The sequence below is a fragment of the Mirounga leonina genome, unplaced genomic scaffold (genome assembly GCF_011800145.1).
Source record: "Mirounga leonina isolate KUSES-001 unplaced genomic scaffold, KU_Mleo_1.0 Mir_176, whole genome shotgun sequence".
Classification (NCBI taxonomy): domain Eukaryota; kingdom Metazoa; phylum Chordata; class Mammalia; order Carnivora; family Phocidae; genus Mirounga; species Mirounga leonina.
In genome coordinates this window covers 35,047,420-35,071,698 of record NW_023270454.1, presented here as the reverse complement: position 1 = coordinate 35,071,698, position 24,279 = coordinate 35,047,420, and the positions used below count along the sequence as shown (strand labels likewise).

At 36.3% G+C, this 24,279-nt stretch overlaps 2 protein-coding genes across 6 annotated transcripts in view; one reads left to right on the top strand and one right to left on the bottom strand.

Annotated features, from left to right (window-relative positions):
- Window positions 1-24,279, bottom strand: part of LRBA (LPS responsive beige-like anchor protein) — an 834,672-nt gene that overhangs the window by 264,317 nt on the left and 546,076 nt on the right. The window lies entirely within an intron of this gene.
- Window positions 20,552-21,658, top strand: MAB21L2 (mab-21 like 2). Its single transcript, XM_035022931.1, has one exon. The coding sequence runs from the start codon at window positions 20,552-20,554 to the stop codon at window positions 21,629-21,631; it is 1,080 nt and encodes a 359-aa protein (XP_034878822.1). The 3' UTR covers window positions 21,632-21,658.

Sequence of the window (24,279 nt, the reverse complement as noted above, 5' to 3'; positions counted from 1 at the left end):
GATGCATAACCTGAATCTGATCATAAGGAAACAGTAGATAAATTCAAATGAAGGGAACAGTAGATAAATTCAAATGAGGATTATTTTATTTAAAAGGGAAGGAGAAAAGGAGAGAAATGTATTCTTCAAAACTGTCAGTGTCAAAAAAGACAAAGGAAGGCTGAGGAAATGTTTCAGATTAATAGCGACTAAGGAAATGAAATGTAATGCCTAATCCTAGACTAGATCCTGTATTAGAGGGAAAGAAATGCTATAAAAGACATTACTTGGTCAATCAATGAAAGTGAAATATGGATGATAGGTTAAAGTATGAGACCAATTCTAAGTTTCATATATTTGATAACTACTGTGGTTATATAAATAAGAAAATGTTCCTATTCTTAGGAAATACACACTGAAGTATTTAGGGATGAAGGATCATGATGTATACAAATCATTCAGGGAAAAAAGTGTGTATTTAAGTGTACACATTTTATGTATATATGTTTTATATATTATATATATAAAGAGTTGAGCAAATGATAAAACAAATGGGGCAAATGTTAATGATAGATACATTCAAATAAGTTTTTTAAAAGAACATGTTCTTCATTTCATATATGACATATATGTGATAAGCTTGAGCCAACATCAGTGAAGCTTGGGCTTTGAAATGTTTTGCAAAAATAGTAACTCTCTCCCGTGATGTCCTCTGTGACCATGAACTCATTGAAGGCTATTTTCGGAAAAGGGTAAAGCTAACTGTTCAAATATGAAAACTGATTTCTAATTATGATTTCACTAGTACCATTTGCTGGTATTAATAAAATTACTAACTTACAGAGTACACAAAACACATATTTGGGAGCGCCTGGGTGGCTCAGTTGGTTAAGCGGCTGCCTTTGGCTCTGGTCGTGATCTCAGGGTCCTGGGATCGAGCCCCGCATCGGGCTCCCTGCTCGGTGGGAAGCCTGCTTCTTCCTTTCCCACTCCCTCTGCTTGTGTTCCCTCTCTCGCTGTCTCTCTCTATGTCAAATAAATAAACAATATCTTTAAAATAAATAAATAATTAATTAATTTAAAAAACACATATTTGGCCTCCTCTTTAAGAGGTTTCCCTAGTTCAAATATTAAGAGCTCCAAATTGATACTTAGTATGTACATAACTCAAATCATTGGCAATGAAAAGAGTTACCATTAGTAAGTGCTATCTGAAACTACAACAAATTATAAAAAGTGATCCCCAGGGCACCTGGGTGGCTCAGTCAGTTGAGCATCCAACTCTTGCTTTCAGCTCAGGTCTTGATCTCAAGGTTGTGAGTTCAAGCCCCACTTTCGTTTTTGTTTTTTTTTTTCTTTTCTTTTTAAGTGATCCTCTACTTCAAGTTACAATAAAATTCTTCCTGAAAACTGTCACAAGTTTTATGTTTTAATCTACTCTTAATATGATAAAACTATGTTATTCTGTAATCAGGGAGGAAGAGTTATTCTTAATGAGAATTTTTTCTAAATAATGGAAGGTCTATAATCCCATATTCCTTTAGGTGAAAATATCTCTAAGCCATGATGGTATTGTGTGGTAACTAGAAGAATACTCCCTCCCAATGATGTCACATCCTAATCCTCAGAACCCATGAATATGTTACCTTAAATGGCAAAGAGGAATTAAGGCTGCAGATGGAATTAAGGTTGCTAATCAGCTAACCTTAAAACAAGATTAACCTGGATTATCCACTGCACCCATGTAATTACAAGGGTCCTTCAAAGTGTAACAAGGTGGCAGAAGAACAAGTCAGAGTAATGTGCGATGTAAGGAGCCCCCAACCTGTGGTTGCTGGCTTTGAAGATAGAGGAAGGGGGCCACCAGCCAAGGAATACGGGAGGCCTTTAGAAGCTGGAAAAGGCAAGGAAATGAATTGTCTCTTGGACTCTTTCCTCCAGAAAGGAATGCACCCTGTCAACATCTTTACTTTACCCAGTGAGACCCATATTGTTCAAGTCACTAAGTTTGCGATAATTTATTAGAGCAGCAGTACAAAATTAATATGTATGCTATTTTCTTTTCTCTTATAGAAAGTGCAATAAATGTAATCTTTAAAACTGAACAGAATCAAAATGGGAGTCAATTACTGTTTAAAGCAACAACCTATCTACTCCAACCTCCAAGCCTACACAAAGAAGATTCCCATATTCACCATTAGAATATAATATAGATGCCAAGTGATATTTTGACAACAGAGGTGTACTACTACCTATTACTCCACTTCATCTACTGTGAATGGCTCTGCTCTCATTATTCTCCACATTACTGACTATCCCTCAATCTCTACTACTCTTTCCCTCTTAGTTCCCCCTTTAATTCTTTCCTGTTATTTTTGCTCACACTATCTCTTGAGCTTCTTGACTCAGTCATAAAGATTGCCTTTAAATGCACAAGGCTAGTCAATGCCTTTTTTCCTTGTCTGCAAATCTACCAATCAGCATATAATATTCTGCTCACCTCAGCTCTTTTCATTGTTGCTGAGTATTCAGTGGTTGTTTTCTAAGGACATTCTCCCCCTATTTGCAATCTGAACCTTAAATTTTCCTGTAGAAGGTTATGTATATTTACTCCATCTGCAACCCTGAATGGGAAGCAGCAGAGACAATGATAGCATAGTCATACACATACCCTCACCGTTATAGGCAGCTGTGATAAATGGCAATGTTAAGTGCAAATTCATTTTTTCCACACATAGGCAACCTCCCCCACCCCTGCTCTGTGCATTCTCAGTAAACATTCAAAGGACAGGGGAGAAAATAAGCTCTTAACTTCCTAGTGTGAAAGTTACAGGAAGAAGACAGAACTAAGCAAACAAAGTCAAGTTATATGTAGTATTAGAACAGATTAGAATACATATTTAATCTACAAGTCACTTTCTTAAACCTTATCCACCTTCATCAAAGGCTTTCAAATATTTAAACAGTACCAATATTATTAAACTGAGAGCAAGAAGATGTCCAAAATTATGTCTTATTCATGCTTGCTTCCCTGCTGCCCAGAATTAAATTTGTTTTCAAGTAATCTTTTTTTAACCTTATGACAAATTTGTATATAAGCTTAGATACACAGGCCTTGGCAATCTAAAACAAGACTTAACCAATATCAGCAACACATAATCACAAAACTGAAATATTACAGTGTAATATTGTCTTTAAAATCTATGCTTTATGTTGATTATGTAAAACACTGTAGAGTTGTAGTATATGTACTATGGTTTTATATATACTTTTTATCCAACAATTCTCCTGGTATTTCTAGCTGACAATTTCCATGGCAAAGTATAAGCTGCACATAATGGAATCCTGGCTTATTTCCTTAATATATAAAAGATAATAAAATATGGTAAAGCCATATAACCTAAGAGTTATGTAAAAATATATTATACTTTGGAATATATTTATTTATATGTACATATATAAATTTACTGAATAAATATTAAGATAACAATGAAGGAAATTAAACTCTTCCTATACTTTAACTGTTCACTTTCTGTTCATTCTCTTCAAGTCTTTCTTCATAAATATAACTTTAACATACATAAAATCATAGCACAGGAATAATTTGGTGTTCTTTTTTCTTTTAAAATTTTATCTTTTGAAGTCCTTTAAATATAACTAAGGTTCTAATTATATAAATCTACCATTTCAATTCCCTTCTAAGAAATTTGTAAGGAAAGAATCATTTTAGGCATTCTAATATTAATTTATAATACCTGAATTACATCTGAAGGGGTCAAAGATATAAAATAACTCATGAAAAAATAAAATATGACTTTAAAAAGCCTAATATGAAACAGAGACTCATCTCAAAATAACAAGTTACCATTTTTGGAGCTTATTATATTTTTTTTAATTAAAGATTTCTAATTAAACTATTTAGGAAAAGCTTTAAAGTAATTTTAATCTTAAAAGAAGATCAATAATTGTACTGACTTCAGACTAAAATGTTTTCAATAATTCAAACAGTATCTACCAAGACAAAATTGTTAACTACATGTAAATTGCCCTTTATTGAGTGAATTAGAACTTGAATAACTAAACTTCTGCAATCAAAATATAGATGTGTTTTTAAAAATACATAGAGTATTACACTCATGAAATAAATTGCATCAGTTTCCACATAAAGGCTGAACTCCACACAGAAATTAAAATTGTTACTATATTTGGTAAACTGCTTCCTTTTTGATAACACAGTGGTTTCAGTTTTATATAAAGACTCATTATAAGCCACAATGTTTCCTAAGAATAAAATATGCAACATTTTATTAACTCCATTTTCATCTTCTATAAACAGCCATGGATATAACTACCAGTCACTTTAAAACCAGATTTAAATTTCAAGTATTTTTCCTATGATTTACTACATATTCCTTTAGGAGTTTCCTAACCAGACTACCTGACATAGTTTACAATGCCATGATTGCTTAAAACTTGCATAAAATGATGGTAACAATTGTTATTTGGTCCTCCACGAATTTAGAAAAACAAAAACAAAACAAAATACATGGGACAAAAATTGCTTTCTTTCTGCATTATCTGATCATGTCCCAACATTTCAGAGTGGGGTACCAAGGTTTTATCCTCCTCTTCTGAATATTAAGGGGGAAAAATGCAGCTTTGGCGTATCTTGAGAAGACAAGAATTAGTAGGTGTGCAATAGATATCCTTCTAGTTGTAGGAAAGCAGAACTTAAGGAACTATCATAGACAACTGCAGAGAGGGCATTAAAAAACAAAAGAGCATGGCATTGACAGGATACCGATAAAAATTCGATGGCTTTAAAACTGTCACCATCTTTGTAAGTCGTGCTTTGCCACTTCTTAGTTTTAGAATGAACTAAGCTTATATACTCTATCTGTGCCTTGGTTTCTATATAGATAGGAACAGTAACAGAATATAACTCATTATAGATTTACTGAGAGGATTAAAACAAAGTGCTTGGCATACTGCCCTAACACAGAATAAGAAGCTCAATATTATTCTTGTACAAATCTCATTTCAATTGAGTTTTAAAAGACTTTCAGAACACTATCCCCAGACATCTCACACTGAAAATTTGACCTTGGTGATAGGAAGAAATCTGTTTGAAAGAGGAGGGCCCAAAATTATTAATCAACCAACCAGTATTTATGGAGTATGTATTATGTATCTAGATCAAATAAGATGATGGCAGCCTTTCAATAACTTTTCACATTAGTAAGTTAATAAAGGGAGATGAATTCATGGATAATGACATAGGGGAGACAAGAGAAATGAAAACATATATTAAACTGTTTGAGATTGCTGGTAACTGGACTATCAATTCAAAGAGAGCTCTCTCTGTGGGGCATTTCATGATATATGTAAGGAAGCTAACCTGGAAAGACAAAGACTTCAGACTGGGGGTTAGTGGGAAACAAAGTTGATTAGGTAGGGTTTTAAGGATTTTAAATAATAGTAATAATGACAGCCAGTTTTATTCTATTACTCCAAGTAAAAACCTGTCAAGGGAGCTAGAATGAAAGCATGTGTTTGATGTAATCCTTGAACTACTGAATCACTGAAAAGTTCCCCTTCCTTTCTTTGTTCTCTTCTTCTTTCCACAGATATTTATTATATACCTACTATCTAACAGGAAGTGTGTAAGGTGCTGGGAATAACAAATCATTAAGACGAGGACTACACCTGGTCTGATGAGAAAAACTCCAGTATAGATACTCTCAGAAGAAAACTAACCAAGCTTATTTTACCAGTACTACTTTTTCTTTTAAGTGAGGAGAGTGTTTTCTCATTACAACTTAAAAGATTTTACAGTTTCAAGAGTGTATCAAATGAACATATTTATAACATTTTAGATAGATATTCATACCAAAACCATGCATTCTTAAAAACTCTAACCTGAAAGCACCTGTCATTTAAAATATACCAAGTGAAGGAGTTCAGGAACCTGAATATTGAGTTTAGGGGCCTGAAAACCATTCTAGAACTGTACACGAGCTCTCAGTTTTATTTTTTTTTTAAAGATTTTATTTATTTATTTATTTGACAGAGAGAGAGAGCACAAGCAGGGAGAGCGTCAGGCAGAAGGAGAGGGAGAAGCAGACTCCCTGCTGAGTAGAGAGCCTGATGCAGGGTTCCATCCCAGGACCCTGGGATCATGACCTGGCAGCCGCTTTAACTGACTGAGCCACCCAGGTGCCCCGAGCTCTCAGTTTTAAAATACCCTAGCAATTTTGCCAGATGTCAGAAAACAGTAACAACAAAAAATTAATCCCAGTTGGAAAAAAGGAAAGCAAGGATAATTCAGAAATAGATTTGGGCCAGAAGAATATAACTAATCTCTAAAAGATAATCCAAAATTTGTAAAAGCATGTAACCTTGGGCAAGTTATTCAACCTTCCCACATCTCAGTTTCTTCATCTGTAAAATGGTGATAACATATAGCACCTATCTCAAGGGGCTGTTCTTAGGACTTATGAGTTAATATAGACAGGTAAAGCACTTAGAACGGTGCAGGCCCACAGTAAATGCCTCATACGTACTATATTATTATAAAAGCATCTCTCTAATATCTGGCTAATGAACAAAATGTCCTGACAAAAGTAACAATAGCTCTAAAAAAGAGAAAATGTTCAAAGGTAGCACAACAGAAGGACAAGAAGAAAGTCACAGAATTGTTAGTGACATAAGTGTGCTTAAGAAAAAAGAGGTAAAACAAAGGTCACAAAAATATGTTTAGTTTTAAATATATGGAAAGAGAAAAAGATATTCTATATCTAGAAAAAGAATTATATTCTATATGTAACAAAATTTAGGTAACTTCCAATCACTTTACATTACCCTAACAAAAGTTATATTGATAATAAAGAGTATACTTCATGTGATATAGAATTTGGAACCCCATCAATGATTTGTTCAGCTTGCATAAGTCACAACTGATTGGACACAGTCCCTGTGGGCATGCCATTTCATCCAGACTGGATGGTTCATTAGTCATAATTACTATAACTGTACAGCAGAGACTGCAGTTTTATCTCATCGTACATCTTTGATCAAGCTGCTTCAATTTCTGCTTCATCAGCATATGAAGTTACATTATTGGAGTTTTTTATTTTCAATCGGTGATTAACACAGATTATGCTTTTTATCAAAACATGCATTTGGTCTTCACATTTAATAGTGAGAGCTCAGATCTGACCACCATTTGACCTCTGATATTTCAAAACCACCTAAACACCATGAATCATCAACTGGAACCCAGAATGTTACAGAGAAAATTAAACAAAGGGAAGAACTGACCTGTGTTAAAAGCATAAGATGATTGCACTTATCTAAATTGAGACTAACCATATTTGCAGCAGCTTCTCATTAAACATTAAATTGCACACCAGAACACATCATACATATTTATTGTTTTGCACTGTCACTTTCAAAAGACTCATACCACAATTAGTGTTTCTCTCAAACTATAAGCTACATAAAGAAATTTCCCATGAAGCTTGAAGACAAAGTAATGTAGAAGATTGTACAAGGTTAAAGAACAGATGGATAATAGATTTCACTGTACGCTAAAGCATAACACACTTACTTCAGAAAGGAAAATGTTGCCAAAACATGGTTCAAATGCAAAATACTGAATGAAATTGATGTGTCAGGAATTTTTTTTTCTTCTAAGTTCTATTGAAGAACAATAGGGGACTAAATGGCCTGTCTCACTATTTTTGTGCCTCGGTATTTTCATGTGCAAAGTGTCCCCACTGTAGGCTGCATGAACAATCATAATCGACAGTTACATGCAGGCATTGAGGCTGCAAAAATCCCAAAGTAATTAGTGTTGTCTGAATGCAATGACATCTGTGTTCTCATGGTTCTCAAGACATGTCAGGCCAATAAGATGTATATGAAAAAATATGACAAGCATTGCAAATGCCCTTCTGAAAGGTCTTACACTTTGGGGAAAAGCTGAAGAAATAACACATGTCATCTTTTTGTAAAGCAATATATTTAATATTAAAAGACCTAAAAAGATCTTTTGAGTCGTTCATTTTCTTTTTGCAACTATAAAGTATTTATTCAGGATACTGCAATGCAGCATGAAAAAAATACTGCAAGTCTGTCTCTTTAAAACTTTCTTAACACAAATGATTCTGTGCAGTGGCAATGTACATGCCCATTCCTTAAGTAACAAAACAGAGAGCACATCTTATTAACACTGCTTCATTTCTTTACATTTTAATTTTAAAATGATGTCTCTCGGTACTGGACATGAAATAGTTTAAAATGTGTTGTTAAATGCTTTAGAATTATGTTTGCATTTTTCTAATAATAGAGACTGCCAAATTGATTGCATTAAAGCCTTTGTTTTAGAATACCTAATGCTTTTGCTGAGTGGTGTCTATTGCTGAGCCCTTTCTCTCTAGCTGTAGCACTATGTTGGAGCATGCACTTGCTCCAAGAAAGACATTAGTCATCATTAACAGAAGCACTGACACCAAATCTAAGTGCCTCTCCACAATGACCAAGTGGCAATCATCTTTCTCTTAGACTGTCACTGCTGATTAGGATTTTCTTTCATGAAAATTTAATTTGACCCCCTTTCTTCAGCTTATTTTTTTTTAATTCCTAAAAAAACCCACTGTATTCAGGAAGGATTGCAAATACAGCAAAAGAAGCTATACCCATAACATAGGCTAACAATATAAAGATTACAAGATTCTCAGCCAAATCTTTTATCTAATCCAACAGAAAAACACAGATTAAGTGAATGATTACTAAACAACAGGGAAAAACAATGATTCTAAAAGGAATCTAGCTTTAAGAAACTGTAAGTCTCAAAAGGTGAATAATTCAAGAGATCTGAATGAAATTTTTCTAACAATTGATTACATAATCCCAAACCTTCTTTGAAACTAAGACTACAATATTTTAATAGTAGCCATGTTTCACTGCATTTCAAATTTGTATTCTCTATATCTGAAAAAAAGAAGACGGGTATCCACAGACATGTCACTTCAAACTTAAGAAAATATTTAAGCATCCATACCTTCAGTGTGCATTAACCTGCTGATTAAAGGAAAAGAAACAAGGAATTTTCAGTGGCATTGGACGAATGAAAATGATTCATGTGGTCACGCAGGGTACTCCACAGCTAGATGATACTACAGACTTGAACTCTGGTTCTGTACAATATCACAGTGTTAAACAAGGTATCATAGCGATAAGTTATTTAAGGAAGTTTTAAAAAACATTTACTTTCCTGTTTTATTTCAATTTGTTTAAAGTTTTCCAAAAATGTAAGCATATGATAGTTTGCAAGGATCCTGGTACAACTGAAACTCCCACTTCTAGTTATAAATATTATCTTCTCTTTATATTACTTACATTTTGTAACAAAATAGAGATTGACTTAAATTTAAAATATCTCTAAATTATTTTATATCCTTTTAGAACATGTGTACTTTTAGTCAAAACCTGTTACACTTTTGTGTTTATGAGAACATAAACTGTATCTATCTTTAAATGTAAATATCCATATGAAATGCCTCTAAAACAAAAATCAGCCTCATTTCTTTTTAAATTCAGAAGCAACTATAATTCATCAAACTTTAATCATTAAATGTTCTATGCCTGACTATTTTATTGTGAAAAGTAATATAAAACAAATTTGAAGGTCAAATAGCAATTGCTTTAGGAATAATACATCACATTTATAAATGGTACAATTTTTTTTCTACTTAAAATTGGTCTACAGTTAAAACATTTAAGTGGAGATTAGGAATTAAAATGGATTTTGAGAGGCAATTTGCAACTGCTGAACTTTTATAACAGAGATACCACGATTGAGTTAGGATCTAGTCTAAAATAAAAGCAAAACTATACCATAATAACATAAAACTTACCTATCCTTGCCTAATTATCTTTACGAATGATTGGCTCATTTCTTTATTTTTTAACCACATAAATATGTTGTTTAAATTCTCAAAAGCTTAAAAGTAAACTCTGATCTTCAGAGTTGCAAAGACTTATCTAAATCAAAACTTCAAAGACTTAAAGTATAATTACTGACTCTTGCTAGATCCAGTACATGTTCAAGTAGAGAAGTTTAGCTCTATAACTTCCACCCCTCAACCTAAACCTCCAAGTCACTTGTCAGTTAAAGGTTGGGCGATTTATTGACCGCCTCTGGATGCATACTGTCAGTGCTGAAGGAAATATGAGAGAGGGTTGTCGCTACTGTTCTGGAGCTCATTGATAATGACATACCTGCCTCTGTCACCCATTACCCATACTACAAACTACTTAGACCTAACTGAAAAATCAATAGCCTACTTGCACTGGTTCCTGTGGCTGCCTCCTTTGATTGTCAGCTCCTGTCTAGGGTCAGCACTTACATGAAAGGGGTTGTGACTGCCTGATGCTTTCAGGACAACCTAACGATATGAAACTAGCCAACAGAACAGTAAATTCTGTCTTCCTGCCCTCCTCATCAATTAGGCTTTGACTAGGCTTGCCTGTAGAAACCTGACCTTTTAAGTTTAGGTGAATATGGACTAGCTGAACACACCATTGCCCTCAGCACTGAGCCAGGAAATCTACTGACAGGTTAAACAAAACAGAAGGTTGTAACTGTCATAATTTGCATTGCACTTTCACGCCAACAAGGGTGTTATCAGTAGGGGCAAGCCCTGGAACACACAACTCCAGCACCCTTAAGCCACACTACTCATAAATTTTCAAGTGAAGTGAGATAAAACATAAATTCACAAATAGCAATGCATTTCTCATCGCTTAGTCTTTTAGGTTTGCACTTTGCAAACCCACAGAGTGTCCATCAACAACTCTTTCAGTGGTCACCTGCACTCCTACTGCATTAATGAGGGACTTCCAGTGAACACAACAGAGAAGTAAAAATAACTATGTCAACTGAAAAGATATTTTAGAGAGAACTTATAATAAAGCAGACAGATTGACCTATATCTCAAAATGAGAATAATTAGATCTCAATATATTGTCTCTTTCTTGCCTCACATCCCTCACCCCAAAAATATCCACAAGCTTAGAAAATAGTAAGTTATCACATCAGTGAAGGCAGGTGTTGAAATTATTTCCTACCATGCTTCTCTGATACAGCATCTTTTACAGTTTGAGAGAAAACTAAGAACATCTGTAAAATAAAAGATGTTAACACTTTTATGCTTGTCAGATCTTCTGATGAAAACAAGTGAAAAGCATGAGAAAGTAGTATAAAACTTTACTTATTATCGTGACTTGTATTTTGAAAACCATTTTCCTGCTTGGATCTATCTTTTAACACAACATGAATATGGTAATATTACACTTGCTTAGAGCACTATAGTTTCTCTGAGGAGAAGACGGGCCATTCTTTTTTTTTTTTTTTTAATTTTTTATTTTTGGAGTTAATTGTGAACTTGAACTTTGGCTTCAAGAACTTTTACAGAATATCTAACCTTTATAAAAATGTCAGAACACTGAGAGTCCATTCAACATTTTAAGAAAAAAAAATACCTGCTAATCTTATGTACACCTCCAAACACACACTATTTTTCTATATATACAATACACATGCCTGTTTCTTTTTCATGTTTTTATGATCCAACTCCTATCAAGCAATAATTGGTATACTCTTAGAATTTATTCCAAGTTGCTATTTGGTAGTCCCTCACAACCATTTCCAATCTATAATTTGTAATTTTTTTTCCCTTAAGACTAAAATATGGATGGAATATAACCATCTGTAAGCTTATTCTTTTCTGTAATTTTTACATGTTAAAAACTTTCATATAGTAGAGCAGTACTGGAAGTCTAAATTCTTGCAGAAAGATTTCTGATTTAAAATCAACTAAAAGATATAAACAACAACTTAAATCATGCTATGGTATGAAGTTATAGATTTTTTATCTTGAAAAGGCAGAAAAAAGTTCTAATCCACCCCCCGAATTAAGAATTGAGACAATAGTGAGTAGAGATAATGACTCAATTAAGGTCACTCAGATAGTTTGTAGCCAACCGAGGACAAAAATTTCAGGGCTTTTTTTCCCCTAGACTAATGCTCTTTAGACACTATCAAACTGCCTCTCTTTATCTTATCTATCTAGGTAAGCTACGGGGCAGCAGACCTTATATATTTTTAAAAATACACAGCTTTGTATCATTTGTTTTTAATTGATGCTATAATTTATAGAAAGTTTTGACTAATTTCCAGAAGAGATTAGATTTGTAGAACACTTAACCAACAAGGTACCATAGAACAAATAACTATTAGAAATAGAAGATCTAATTAAGTATGGTTGGAACCCTGTACTTACCTAATTTGATGATTAACTATGCATCTGGTAGCCTTTCAGGTCCTTTGTGTGTACCTATCTGATAGCAAAGTGAAAGGGCATGGATAGTGTCTGGTCCCAGCAAGCAAATCATTTGGAAACAGTCATAGTCATAGATCAAAGATTTTTCACTCTATCCAGGCTGATTTAAACCTACCAACCCAGGTTTTGTCTTCAGACAAAACCAGTCAGAAAATAAAAGAATGACTCTTTAGGATCCAAAGATAATAAGGGAAGATAGAAAGGGAAAATTCAGAAAAGAAACAGGCTGGCAGAACCTTGATATACATAGGCCAAGACAGCTGTTTTATATCCTAGCTTGATTTCACATGGTTACAGGAAAAGTTTCCATTCCTTAGATCATCAAATATTATTTCATTTATACTACACAGATGTCTTCTATATGTAGATTGGAACCAATGAAGAATTTTTGTTGTTGTTTAACCACTACAAGGAATCAGAGAGACCTCTCAGCACATCACTTTTACTCTAATTCACAATGTTTGAAAGAAGGAACAGGCTAGATTTTTAACATTTCCATTAAAAATAATACAAAATCCATTAAAAATTTCCTGTAATCGTAGCAAAAGAATGATGCCAAATTACCTCTACTAGTAACAATGCAGATGGAGTGCTGTAGAACCAATATATTTTAAAATAAACTAAGATGTTTAAAAAGGCTAGTTTTATAAGCCTTTTGAGGCTTATAGTTTCTTAAGGCTAGTTTTCCTAAAATATAATACAAAACTATCCATATGATATGCTTAACTGATAATTTTAAACATAGGTCCACAAAATGTCTCATATGACCTGAAAGAAATACAGAACACAAAGCCAAGTCTTATATTTTGAACTAAGTACAGCTCAGAACTAGCATAATCTACATCCCTAATCTCAATCATCTGTTACAGAAATCTCTGGCACTGATCACAAGGGAAAACAGAAATGGGAATGGGGATGGCTCTAAGATTCCAAGAAACATAGTCTACATGTGAGTCTGTAGTAGTAAGTTATTAAACAAAGGATATCACACCTTTTTTAAACCATAAAATTTAATGTCTTGAATCAAATGGAAATCAAAAGTTTTTATTTATTTAGCATCAAGTTCAATACTGACTAATACTGATTTTCCTGTCTTCTGGAATTGATATTAAAAAAACACCTAAAGAATCCTCTCATTTGTTGAAGATTATAGTGACTTATGAAAGCCAAAGTTATTTGACAGGTGAAATTTAATATTTACCTCATTTACCTCATAGTATATTAGCAAGTTCAAATTGTTAAAAAGGAAGGAAGGAGGACAGGACAGGATCTTATTTGTTCTAACTTTTCAGAACTTGTTTAACTATATATGGAAATAAAAGGATCTAATTAAGTATGGTTGGAAGCCTGTACTTACCTAATTTGATGATTAACTATGCATCTGGTAGCCTTTCAGGCTCAAAAATGTATACATTTAAAATGAGAAAAAGCTAAATGACTTATTGGTAAGACCAAATGATGTATCCCAACATAAGTGAGAGTACAGTAAGTTCAATGAAACACCTTCTGAGAGATGCTTGCTGAATTAACTTGGATTTTCTTAATATTTCATATCCTAGCTCAATAATACAATAGTATTTACTTTTCAGTTAGGCTAAAAGCTGCTTACTTCCATTTTCCTGAGTACAATTTCTTTGCTCTATCATTATACATCTTGGTGAGATCAAATTATGTATCGCTTAATAAGGTACTCATATATACAACTGTTATTCAGCTTGGGGGAAAACATGAACATATACTGTACTCTTCAATTTTCTCATCCTACAAAATAATGTAAGAATTAGACTTGTAAAAGATGTAAAAGTATAAACACCACCACTAATCATATATATATTACCCAAGGTTACCCAACCAAATTCAAAAGGCCCACAACACAATGCTCAAAGCATGTAAAAGATTTATTTTTTAATACACTTCGATAGGTTTACTATGCAAAATTAAAGCTATTGCCTTTACCTGACAGAACATTACCTTAAGTTCAAACTTACAAATGAGAACAATACCCTTGGGTTACCAATCAGAGAGATTACAAGTGTTTGTTTCTTTTTTTTTTTTAAGCTATTTTGTAAGAAGAAAAACAAAAACAACTTGGTTCAGTAGCATAACTGACCATTTAAAACAGGTACTACAGTGAAGTGTTCAAAGAAAACATTCAATTTCTCTAGATTGATTCCAGAATAGTAATTATTGATAGTTTAGATACAATGTCTATGATACCTCAGTTTTGGAAATCAGATCATTTCACAGAGAGCAAAAGAGAATGTGGTTTTACTTTGACTTTTAATACAATGTAGATACTATAACCCTGATAATTGTCTTTAAAAGTTTTTTTTATAATTACTTGAATAAAATTTCATCAACTAATACACAAACAAATTGTGTTTGGGTTATTCACTTTTCTTTCTGTTTTTACTAGAATCGTTTTTAAATTCAGGGAATTTAATAGTTATTTCCCCATTTATATTTTGACCAAAATTATTTTTTCTTTAAAAAAATCAAGCATTTTTATAAATATGTTGAAAGATTAAGTATGTAAGAACCCAAAAATTTAGCAACTGCATAGATGTTTCAAAATTAGATTTTAGAGGAAGAGAATATACACACATAAACATGAGGTCCTTTGTTTTCCAGAAAGTATAAATCCTTCAGAGTTGTTTTTTTTTTTTAATTCAATAATCTGATTAGTTTTTGAATGTTTTCCTGGAAAACAAAATTATATAATCTAAAATCTGTATACTCTTTAGTAAGGATTATTGCAATACTGTATGCTGTGTCTCTAGAGAATAAAATAATGAGTATCTTTTAAGTCGCAGTGATATGATAAAGTAAAAAATGCAACGAAGTTTAACTCAGTAAACACATTTCTAAGTAAAGATCAGCAAAAAATAAAACAGTTTAAGGATTCTGTATTCTCTGGAAATGTAAACAGGATTATATCTGTCAGATGTACAGAAGCTCTGACTTCAGCCATTAGTTTGGTTTTGCTCCTGAGAAACACAACATGAACTACTGAATCATTTCTTTTCAAATCCATACATTCCCTGAAGCAGTTCAAGCTTCATCAGCAGTGCAGGAATGTTTTAAAATGACAGGCAAAGAGCATTAGTTCTCTTTTTTCTCTCATACTGTTTTCCTATAAATGGAAGACAGGGTTCTTTTCTCAAAGCACTTAAGCTGAGGCTGTTTAAGTCAACTGCTGTAGGAAAATATGACTGAATTTTCTATTCAAGAAAGTATCACAACTGGATTGTTTATTTCAAGAAAAACTTTGAGAAAATCAAGTATTGTATTACTATCTTAGAATAACATATTATAAAATTAGCATTCTATTAATTGCCCATTATTCTTCAGTTATATTTTCAATATAAGTATTTTGCCAACACATTACCTTATTTTAGCACCAAATAATACCCAGTTTTCCTTCTAATTTTAAGTATAAAAAGGCCCTCACATTTAGACCAATTTTATTTTGAAAATCTTGTTTGTATAAATAATTAAATTTTATTTCCAAGTTTCTGTACTCATAGGCATTTCATTCCAAGAGGAAATTCAATTAATAATTAAGTTTATATGCTCATGATCAATTAAAAAGAGGACATACTGTATAATCTGGCTATTCTTCTGAAGCTTAAACATTCACATTTTTCAAGAACTAGCACACTAATTGCTATAACTTGACTCAATTTTACTTTAAGGAAACAGGAAATTTTAAGGCTAAAGTTTCAACATATACATTTCAGTTTCTAATAACTAAAAACACCCCCACCTTAGTATTATCATGCACATTCTCATAAAACGCTTCTAAAGTAATGACGGTGAAGGTAAAGACTAGAGAAGTCTGAAGGTTATGGACGACACGAAATCCAAAACAAAAAAATTCAAATCACACCCTGAATATCCTCCTCCTCTTTTTAGGAATGTCTGTAGCTAGCCCAACATCACAGGTCTGGGCAGAAGCATGCTGATGTTGGCATTGCCTAAACCAAACAAACAAGATGTTTAACAGTCAAATAAAATGTCCTGCAGCCTCCCTAATGAATTTGTCAAGGACCATCAGATTTCTCTTCCCCTCTTTTGCCTCATTAACTCAAGTATGATGAGACGGATTATAACAAGAGAATACAGATCAATCGGTCTGAAGACTTGAAGTGGCTTTTAGCCTCTAGAGTTTCTTTCTCTCACTTGGTCTCCTTTAATAGAATACGGTATCTCCTGCAGAAGGGGCTGCCACTTCATTTTAATACACCATCAAGGAGCTGCTGATGGACTTCTATACTAACATACATAAAAGCAGAGGTGACAGGGGCTCTTCAATTACAGCCTCCTCCGATACCGTTTCCCCCTTCAATTATTCAACCAGAGGAAGAGCGGATCCGCAAACACACAGCTGAAGCAGCTCTTAGAGCAGAGGCAGCCAGAGAGTGTTGGGGTGGGGGAGGGGGGAGAGGAAGGGAACTAGCAAGAGCGAGCATTATTTGCTGGAAGTGTTTAAGTTTATTGCTCGAATGATGTTTCTAATTAGTACCATGGCAATAAATTAAAGTCGCCTTTGTTTAACTGATTTATTATTTACTACAGCATCTACCTCAGACAAGGTAAATTGGTAATGAATTGTTTTTAAATCAAAACATTTGTAACGTTTTATCATCCCTCAGCCTCTGTACCTAAAAGTGGAGAAACCCAGAGACAAGGGTGCCACGAAACTTAGTTGAGGCCGCCAGAGCAGGAAAAAGAGGAGTGGGGTATCAGGGAGTGGTGGCGCGAAGATCCGAGTGGCCTGGGCCGCCCCACCCGAGGAGGGCGGGCGCTGGGCGCCTACCCATGGACCTGGGGGTGAAGACGCCGCACTGGAGCCGAGAAGATGGACAACTGTCGTCACCCCTGGGACTTTTTGCAAACACTCCCAGGAGTGTCGCGGACCGGGCAGGTCCACGCGCAAGGCCTCCCCTGCTCGCGGACGATGTGAGGAAGAAGCGGCCACCTCGAGGGTCTGGGAGGGAAAGCTCTGCACCCTCTGTCCCCGACACAAGTCTCCGCCCAGTAACTGCCCTCGGGAGAAGCTGCAACGGATCCTCTCATGGCTGGTCGCACAACTCTGCAGCAAAGTGCCCCTCCTGCCCCGTAATATTTCCCAGAGTGCCAGTGTGACCCCGAGAGCATTAGCCAGGTTACCCACAGAGTCTGGGCTTCGCACTTGCGCGAACCCCGAAGATGCCGCGGCTCTGCTCTATCCTTCCACCGCCAAGCATTCTGAGATGCAAGCTGCGCCCCCAGGAAGGCTGGAGCCTGAAGCCGCCCCAAGTCTCTGCCACTACGGAAGAAGTTGACTATAAAGCTCGGAACCCCAGAGTTTGGTGTACGCTTACTTCCGACTGTTCTTCCCCACTCCTGGCTACTAAAGACATACCCTACACAAAATCCGACTTGATTTTTAAAAAGCCAACCAGTTCTTTAGAAAGGGGCTTATGGCAAAGAGAGCGAGGGGGTGACAAGGCACCAGTCATCCGCTCCAGACATCTAAGAAAGAACCAAGAGGTCCAAGTATCTGACATCAAGTACATGGAGAGAAATAAAATTTCCTTATGCAACTGAATTCAAGTTCACCTGGTCCAGCTTTTAAGAGGGCACCTCAAGCCCTCCCAAGGGGTTTTGCAAAAGCCGCATGTACACTGGTTTTGCAAAAAGAAGTCTTTGCCCAAATGGCTTCATAGATTTTCATTTCTTATGTCATTATTGGAGAATATAATGCCCAAAATCTAACTAAAAATAATTCCATCTACTTGATTTGTCTTAAAAAAAGACTCAGCATCTAGACACCTGAGATTCAAACATAAACCCTCAATACTAAGCAAATCAAAAACACTGTTACAGTTTCTTCCATCCAAAAGTAGGGAAAGGCTACAAGGGGTACAGCTTGAACATATAATACATACACTAAAAGCACATGCATGAGTTTTCACTGAAATGCCAAGGGAGGAGTGAAGCCATCTGTATAATCAATAACAGGATAGTTACAGATTTTTGCAGCAGTGAAGTCTTTTAAAAGCAACAGTCAATTATGAAAATAAAATCATTTTACAAGTGAAACTCTGTACTGCCTCAGAGAATATTCAAAACTAGATTTACAACATTTAACATTTTAAGAAAACTTTAACTCAGGTTCACTTTTACTTCCCTTCATTTTTTATTGTTTAAAACAATTTTCGTGGCTTATGTTAATTTAAAAGTATATCCAACAATACTCAACCATATATAAATTTGCACTCTTTCTCACAACTTAAACATATTTTCTAATAACTAGTTTTTTTAAACAATAAATAGCATAAAATATATCTGAATCTTAATTATGACGGAGTTATCAAACAAGGTGCTTGCACTATTTTTACCCTGCCCCATTTTTCAACAGCATATGGAAATTACTGAATAGAGATTTATGGTCATAAACCTTCACCCCATATCCACTTCGCACACAAACCCCAACTGGTGCACACATACAGCAATTGCTCTGGCTCTTGGCAACAATGGCAGAGAAGGGGAAGAGAAGGGAGGAAGAGTTTGCCAGAGGAGAAAATCTAGAAAAACGTAGGTTCTTTCCCAGATTCCCCCTCCTCCTTCTATTTGCCTTCAAGCAAAAGTAATTTTGTCAGAGTTTGCACCTTCTGCACAATGTTGATAGGAAAAAAAAAGTGAACCTTTCTCAACCACTGCTACTCTCTCGCGTTATTCCAGCCATCTCCAGAAGTCCCTTCTATATAGACTCTCTTTTTCTTCCTTGCAACTGATAAGAGGAGAGGATAAAGAAGGGGCTGTAAAATGTGTGTGAGCATTTGACTTCTACTATCTCCTCCTATTTTCTTACTTCTCGCTTTACCCCCTTTCTTTATCAAGTGCAGCGGTGGCTGCTACTGTCTGCCAAGCATGCCTGTCTTCTCTCTCGGATTGGCTAAAGCACTGACAGCTCGGATAGCGATTGTAGGAACTGAAGCTCCGCCCCCCTCATGATGGCCCTGGACCATTCATAAACTAAATAACTCCAGGAAACAGCAAGGCAGAGAGAGAGAGAGAGAGAGAGAGATTGAGAGAGATTGAGAGAGAAGAGAGGGGGAGAGAGAGAGAGGAAGAGAGAGAAAAGGAGGGAGGTGGGAGGGAGAAAAAGAGGGAGGGAGAGGGAAAAGGAGAGAGACGACGTTGGAGGGGAGGAGGGAGAGACGACTCAGAAAGTGGAATCAGCACAAGCAACCTAAAGGGGGAGGAGAAGAAAAACCCCTGAATCCTTATAACGAAACCCCAGATGCAACGCAGGCAACGACTTCGTCACACTAAAACAGATTTTGTGAGGGCCAAAATTATAAATTACGAAGCAGAAATGAATATCAAACAACTTCCAGCGGTTTGCACCTAGAGAAAAACAAGAAGAAACCACTGCAAACAAACAAACCCAGTCCAAACAACGCCTCCAGTAGGAAAAGAGGAAAACCGCTACAACAGGACCCCCTGAGAAGAGACCAGACCATCACGCTGAGAGTGCCGGGGAGGCGTCTGCAAACCTCCAAGTGTGCCGCGGACTGAGCTGCACTTCACTGCTCTCTGGACCTTAATTACGTCCTTCACCTTCCATTTGGGGGAGGGTGAGGAAAAAGGCACTTACCTACGCTGAGTGAAGAAGTCCTACCAGCGTGGGAGAGAAGTTTAAGAATGAAACACTGAATGTTTCGCTTTTATTTTTAAATTTATTTTGGCACTTAAAAGACCTCATTTCCAGATTTCTGGGCAATCTCGGCTGCATACATCTAAGCCTAACCTCTTGGTAACCTGAATTTTTCTCTCACCCCCACTCTTCCCCCCCCCCCCCACTTCATCTCTCTCACAAGCACATCTTTATTTTACACATCAAGCAAAAAAAGTCCCAGCAGGTAATTTTCCTCTTCAAAGATTACTTTTTTCTTATTTCTGGAGAAGAAAAAAGGTTTCTAAAGAGGGGAAAGAAAGAGCAAGCCGGCTGTTTTATCAGCCGGTCAGTCCAGGTGGAAAACAAGAGTGAAAGTGGGGCTTAGGGGAAGCGCGACGCCTCTTTCGCCTGCCGCAGGGCCACCACCACTGCGTAAGCCTTGGATCCCTCAACGTATTGCGAGACGCCGGTGTATAGCCCGGACCTGTGCCCCAACATGATCGCCGCTCAGGCCAAGCTGGTTTACCAGCTCAATAAATACTACACTGAGCGCTGCCAAGCGCGCAAGGCGGCCATCGCCAAGACCATCCGAGAGGTCTGTAAGGTGGTCTCGGACGTGCTAAAGGAAGTGGAGGTACAGGAGCCTCGCTTCATCAGCTCCCTGAGCGAGATCGATGCCCGCTACGAGGGGCTGGAGGTCATCTCGCCCACGGAATTCGAGGTGGTGCTCTACCTAAACCAGATGGGCGTCTTCAACTTCGTGGACGACGGCTCCCTGCCCGGCTGCGCGGTGCTCAAACTGAGTGATGGGCGGAAGCGGAGCATGTCTCTCTGGGTCGAGTTCATCACAGCGTCCGGCTACCTCTCAGCGCGCAAGATCCGCTCACGTTTCCAGACCCTGGTGGCTCAGGCGGTGGACAAGTGCAGCTATCGGGATGTGGTCAAGATGATCGCGGACACCAGCGAGGTTAAGTTGCGCATCAGGGAGCGCTACGTGGTGCAAATCACTCCCGCGTTCAAGTGCACCGGTATCTGGCCTCGCAGTGCGGCACAGTGGCCTATGCCCCATATCCCCTGGCCCGGCCCCAATCGGGTGGCGGAGGTCAAGGCCGAAGGGTTCAACTTGCTGTCGAAAGAGTGCTACTCACTGACCGGCAAGCAGAGCTCTGCAGAGAGCGATGCCTGGGTGCTACAGTTCGGGGAGGCTGAGAACCGCCTGCTGATGGGCGGCTGCCGAAACAAGTGTCTCTCGGTGCTGAAGACGCTGCGGGACCGCCACTTGGAGCTACCGGGCCAGCCGCTCAATAACTACCACATGAAGACGCTGCTGCTGTATGAGTGCGAGAAACACCCGCGGGAAACGGACTGGGACGAGGCGTGCCTAGGCGATCGGCTCAACGGCATCCTGCTGCAGCTCATCTCCTGCCTGCAGTGCCGCCGCTGCCCTCACTACTTTCTGCCCAACCTCGACCTTTTTCAGGGCAAGCCCCATTCGGCCCTGGAGAGCGCTGCCAAGCAGACCTGGAGGTTGGCCAGGGAAATTCTCACCAATCCCAAAAGCCTGGACAAACTATAGGGTGCTGGGGACTGCTTGAAAAGCGACACAAACAGGAATGCTCTCTCACACACAAAACACACAACTCAGCTACAAACAGCAGAAACTCCAGACACAAACTTTTATGTAAGCCACCTAAAGAAACAGGAAGCAGGCACAAGACCTTCGTTAATTAACAAGCAAACAAAGAGAGCAAACCAACCAACCAAACAAACAAAATCACATTCTTGCACAAAAGTGATCGTTTTTCTTCCAAACAATGTGAATTTAAAAGGTCACACAAAAGAAGCAATCGGGCTTTGCCACCACAAAATGAAACCCAAGGTACATTTTCAAATCAATGTATAGTAGTTTCTCCTCTTTTCCTTCTCTCCCTTTCTCCTTTCTCCCCTCTCTCATCTTCTTTCTTTCCCTCTCCCTCTCCCTCTCATTTCGTTTTGGGTTGCCTGAATGTTGTCACCAAGTGAGAAAAAGTATTTAATTATATGTAAAATTTCTCTTTTAAAAAAAGTTTTGCTGATGTTAAATGTATCTCAGTGCCAATGTCAGATTGTGCCCCTCCCTTTCTTGCACCTCTACCCTCACCCTAAGCAGTCTTGTTGAAAACAGTAATAAAAATATTACTTTACATTGTAATTGACTGTGGATTGTTCTTAAATGAAGGCAGGTGAGATCACAATTTATAATTTACAATGTAAAGATGTGAACTTCAGGAACTAAATGCAAGAAGCTTTCAAAGGAAGTCTAATTTGCAAAATTTACAAATACAGCCCTTTTTTGTAGGTTTAACCATACAAGTCCCCTCCCCCCATCCTTGGATCTTGAAAATATTGATTTTACCCAACTATAATGTTTGTTCTGTAAATTTTGAGGTTTAAAGTAGTATCTTTCTTCACACTTGAAAAAAAAACCAGATTTTTGTATGGAAGAAAAGATTTTGGTCCTAATGTTTAAAATAGAAAAAAATTATTTCACATTAAAAATTAAGAGATTTGCTTTCTTACATCATAATTTTAAAAAATCCATTCTGAGTCTGAAAAACAAAGGCAATATTCATGGATCTTTTCTCAATAGTTAACATGATCAGTTGATACTTTGCTTTCAATTATTTGTCCTCTTCGAGCTTTAAATAATAAAAACTTAACAATTAAATCAGCCATACTGAAAAAGAATAAAATGGTTATAGCAATACTCCTTTTCCCCAGGAAACAGTGATGTGAACAATCCAGATTTAGAAACTACCTCAGTTTTTTAAGGTTTTAAGGTAAATGCCATAACTATGATCATTATTTGTCAAATTCCCAGAATTATTCAGAAGGTGCTTATAGGCAATTGAAAAAAGGTTTTAATACTATTTTTATGACCAAAGAAAAATTACTGTTTCAAGAATTTACATACAGGAAAAGTACATTACTCCTTCTGCTTTCCTAAGGTAACAATCCAATGTACTCATTTTAACACTTCATCTAAATTAACAAAGGTTTTTTTTTTAATACAAGGAAATAACTAATTAAAAATAAAATAATTAGTAAAACTGAAGGCATCCCAAAGGAACTGGTTTGGTTTGTCTTCTTTTTGTTTTCTTCAATATACTCCATTAGATATGCTAATAATGAGGCACAGGTACAGAAAGTATGTCAGATATTACCCTTTAACATTTAAAATTTATTCTTTGAATTAGTCTAGTTTTTAATTTACTGAAAAATCCATGAATGAGAGGTGTAGACAAAAATGTTCTAAAAAGGAATTTTAAAGATCTGAGGAAGAACTTTGCACGGGGGAGGGAGTGTATGGAGGGATGATCCACAGGACAGAATAGATGGATGAGAAACAAGGAAGGTACTCAGGGCTCTGGTGCCTAGTTCACTTGACAAAAGAGGCTTAAGTTCTCAGATTCCCTGGTAAGAATTCCCTAGTAAAAATAGTTTTGTTTTAGAAATATAAACTTTGATCTTATCAGTTCTGAAATAATCTCTACTCTTTCAACCTACACTGTATCTTTTTCTGATCTCTCTTCCTGTAGATGTAAAACAAACTCACTGTAATACTAAGTGGTTCAGACAAAAATACTGATTTTTTAATAACAAAAATGAACTATTCCCCGGGGAAAATGTTCTGATTTTTTTAGGAACATTTTCAAAGCAAGTAGTAGGTGCTCACATTTACAAAGAAATGATTTAAGGGCACAGTGTTTAGTTTAAAAGATAAAAATGACATCTTAAAATGACCTTTTTTCTTCTTATGCACACAAGTATTTACAGCATTAGAGACTATCTCTCTCCAACTATCCCAGGAAGAAGTTTTTAAGTCCTGACAAGAAGAACAAAAATTCCCCAAATTCAGTATTTTTTTCCTACCTTATTTAACGCAGGTATCACCAACAAAAAAATAAAAACACTGCCACAACACAAGTGTCCTCATCTATAAAACACCTAAAAGCACCAACGTCTACACAAAATAAAAATTTCTTTCAATAATTGGCTGAGAAATTTTAAGAATATAAATTAGCAAAACTCTGATTTCTATAACATTAGGCAGGTTACAGGGGTACAAGACAAATGAGTGATTAGGCTAAAAGATCTTTGTATTGCACAAGCAATACGGGAAAAATTAATGATGTTGCACAGAATAAAATTAGAAAGAAATAAAAGTTCTAACTTCTCTCAAAA

Coding starts and splice junctions, on each gene's coding strand:
- MAB21L2 (XM_035022931.1), top strand. CDS start 20,552: ATGATCGCCGCTCAGGCCAAGCTGGTTTACCAGCTCAATAAATACTAC.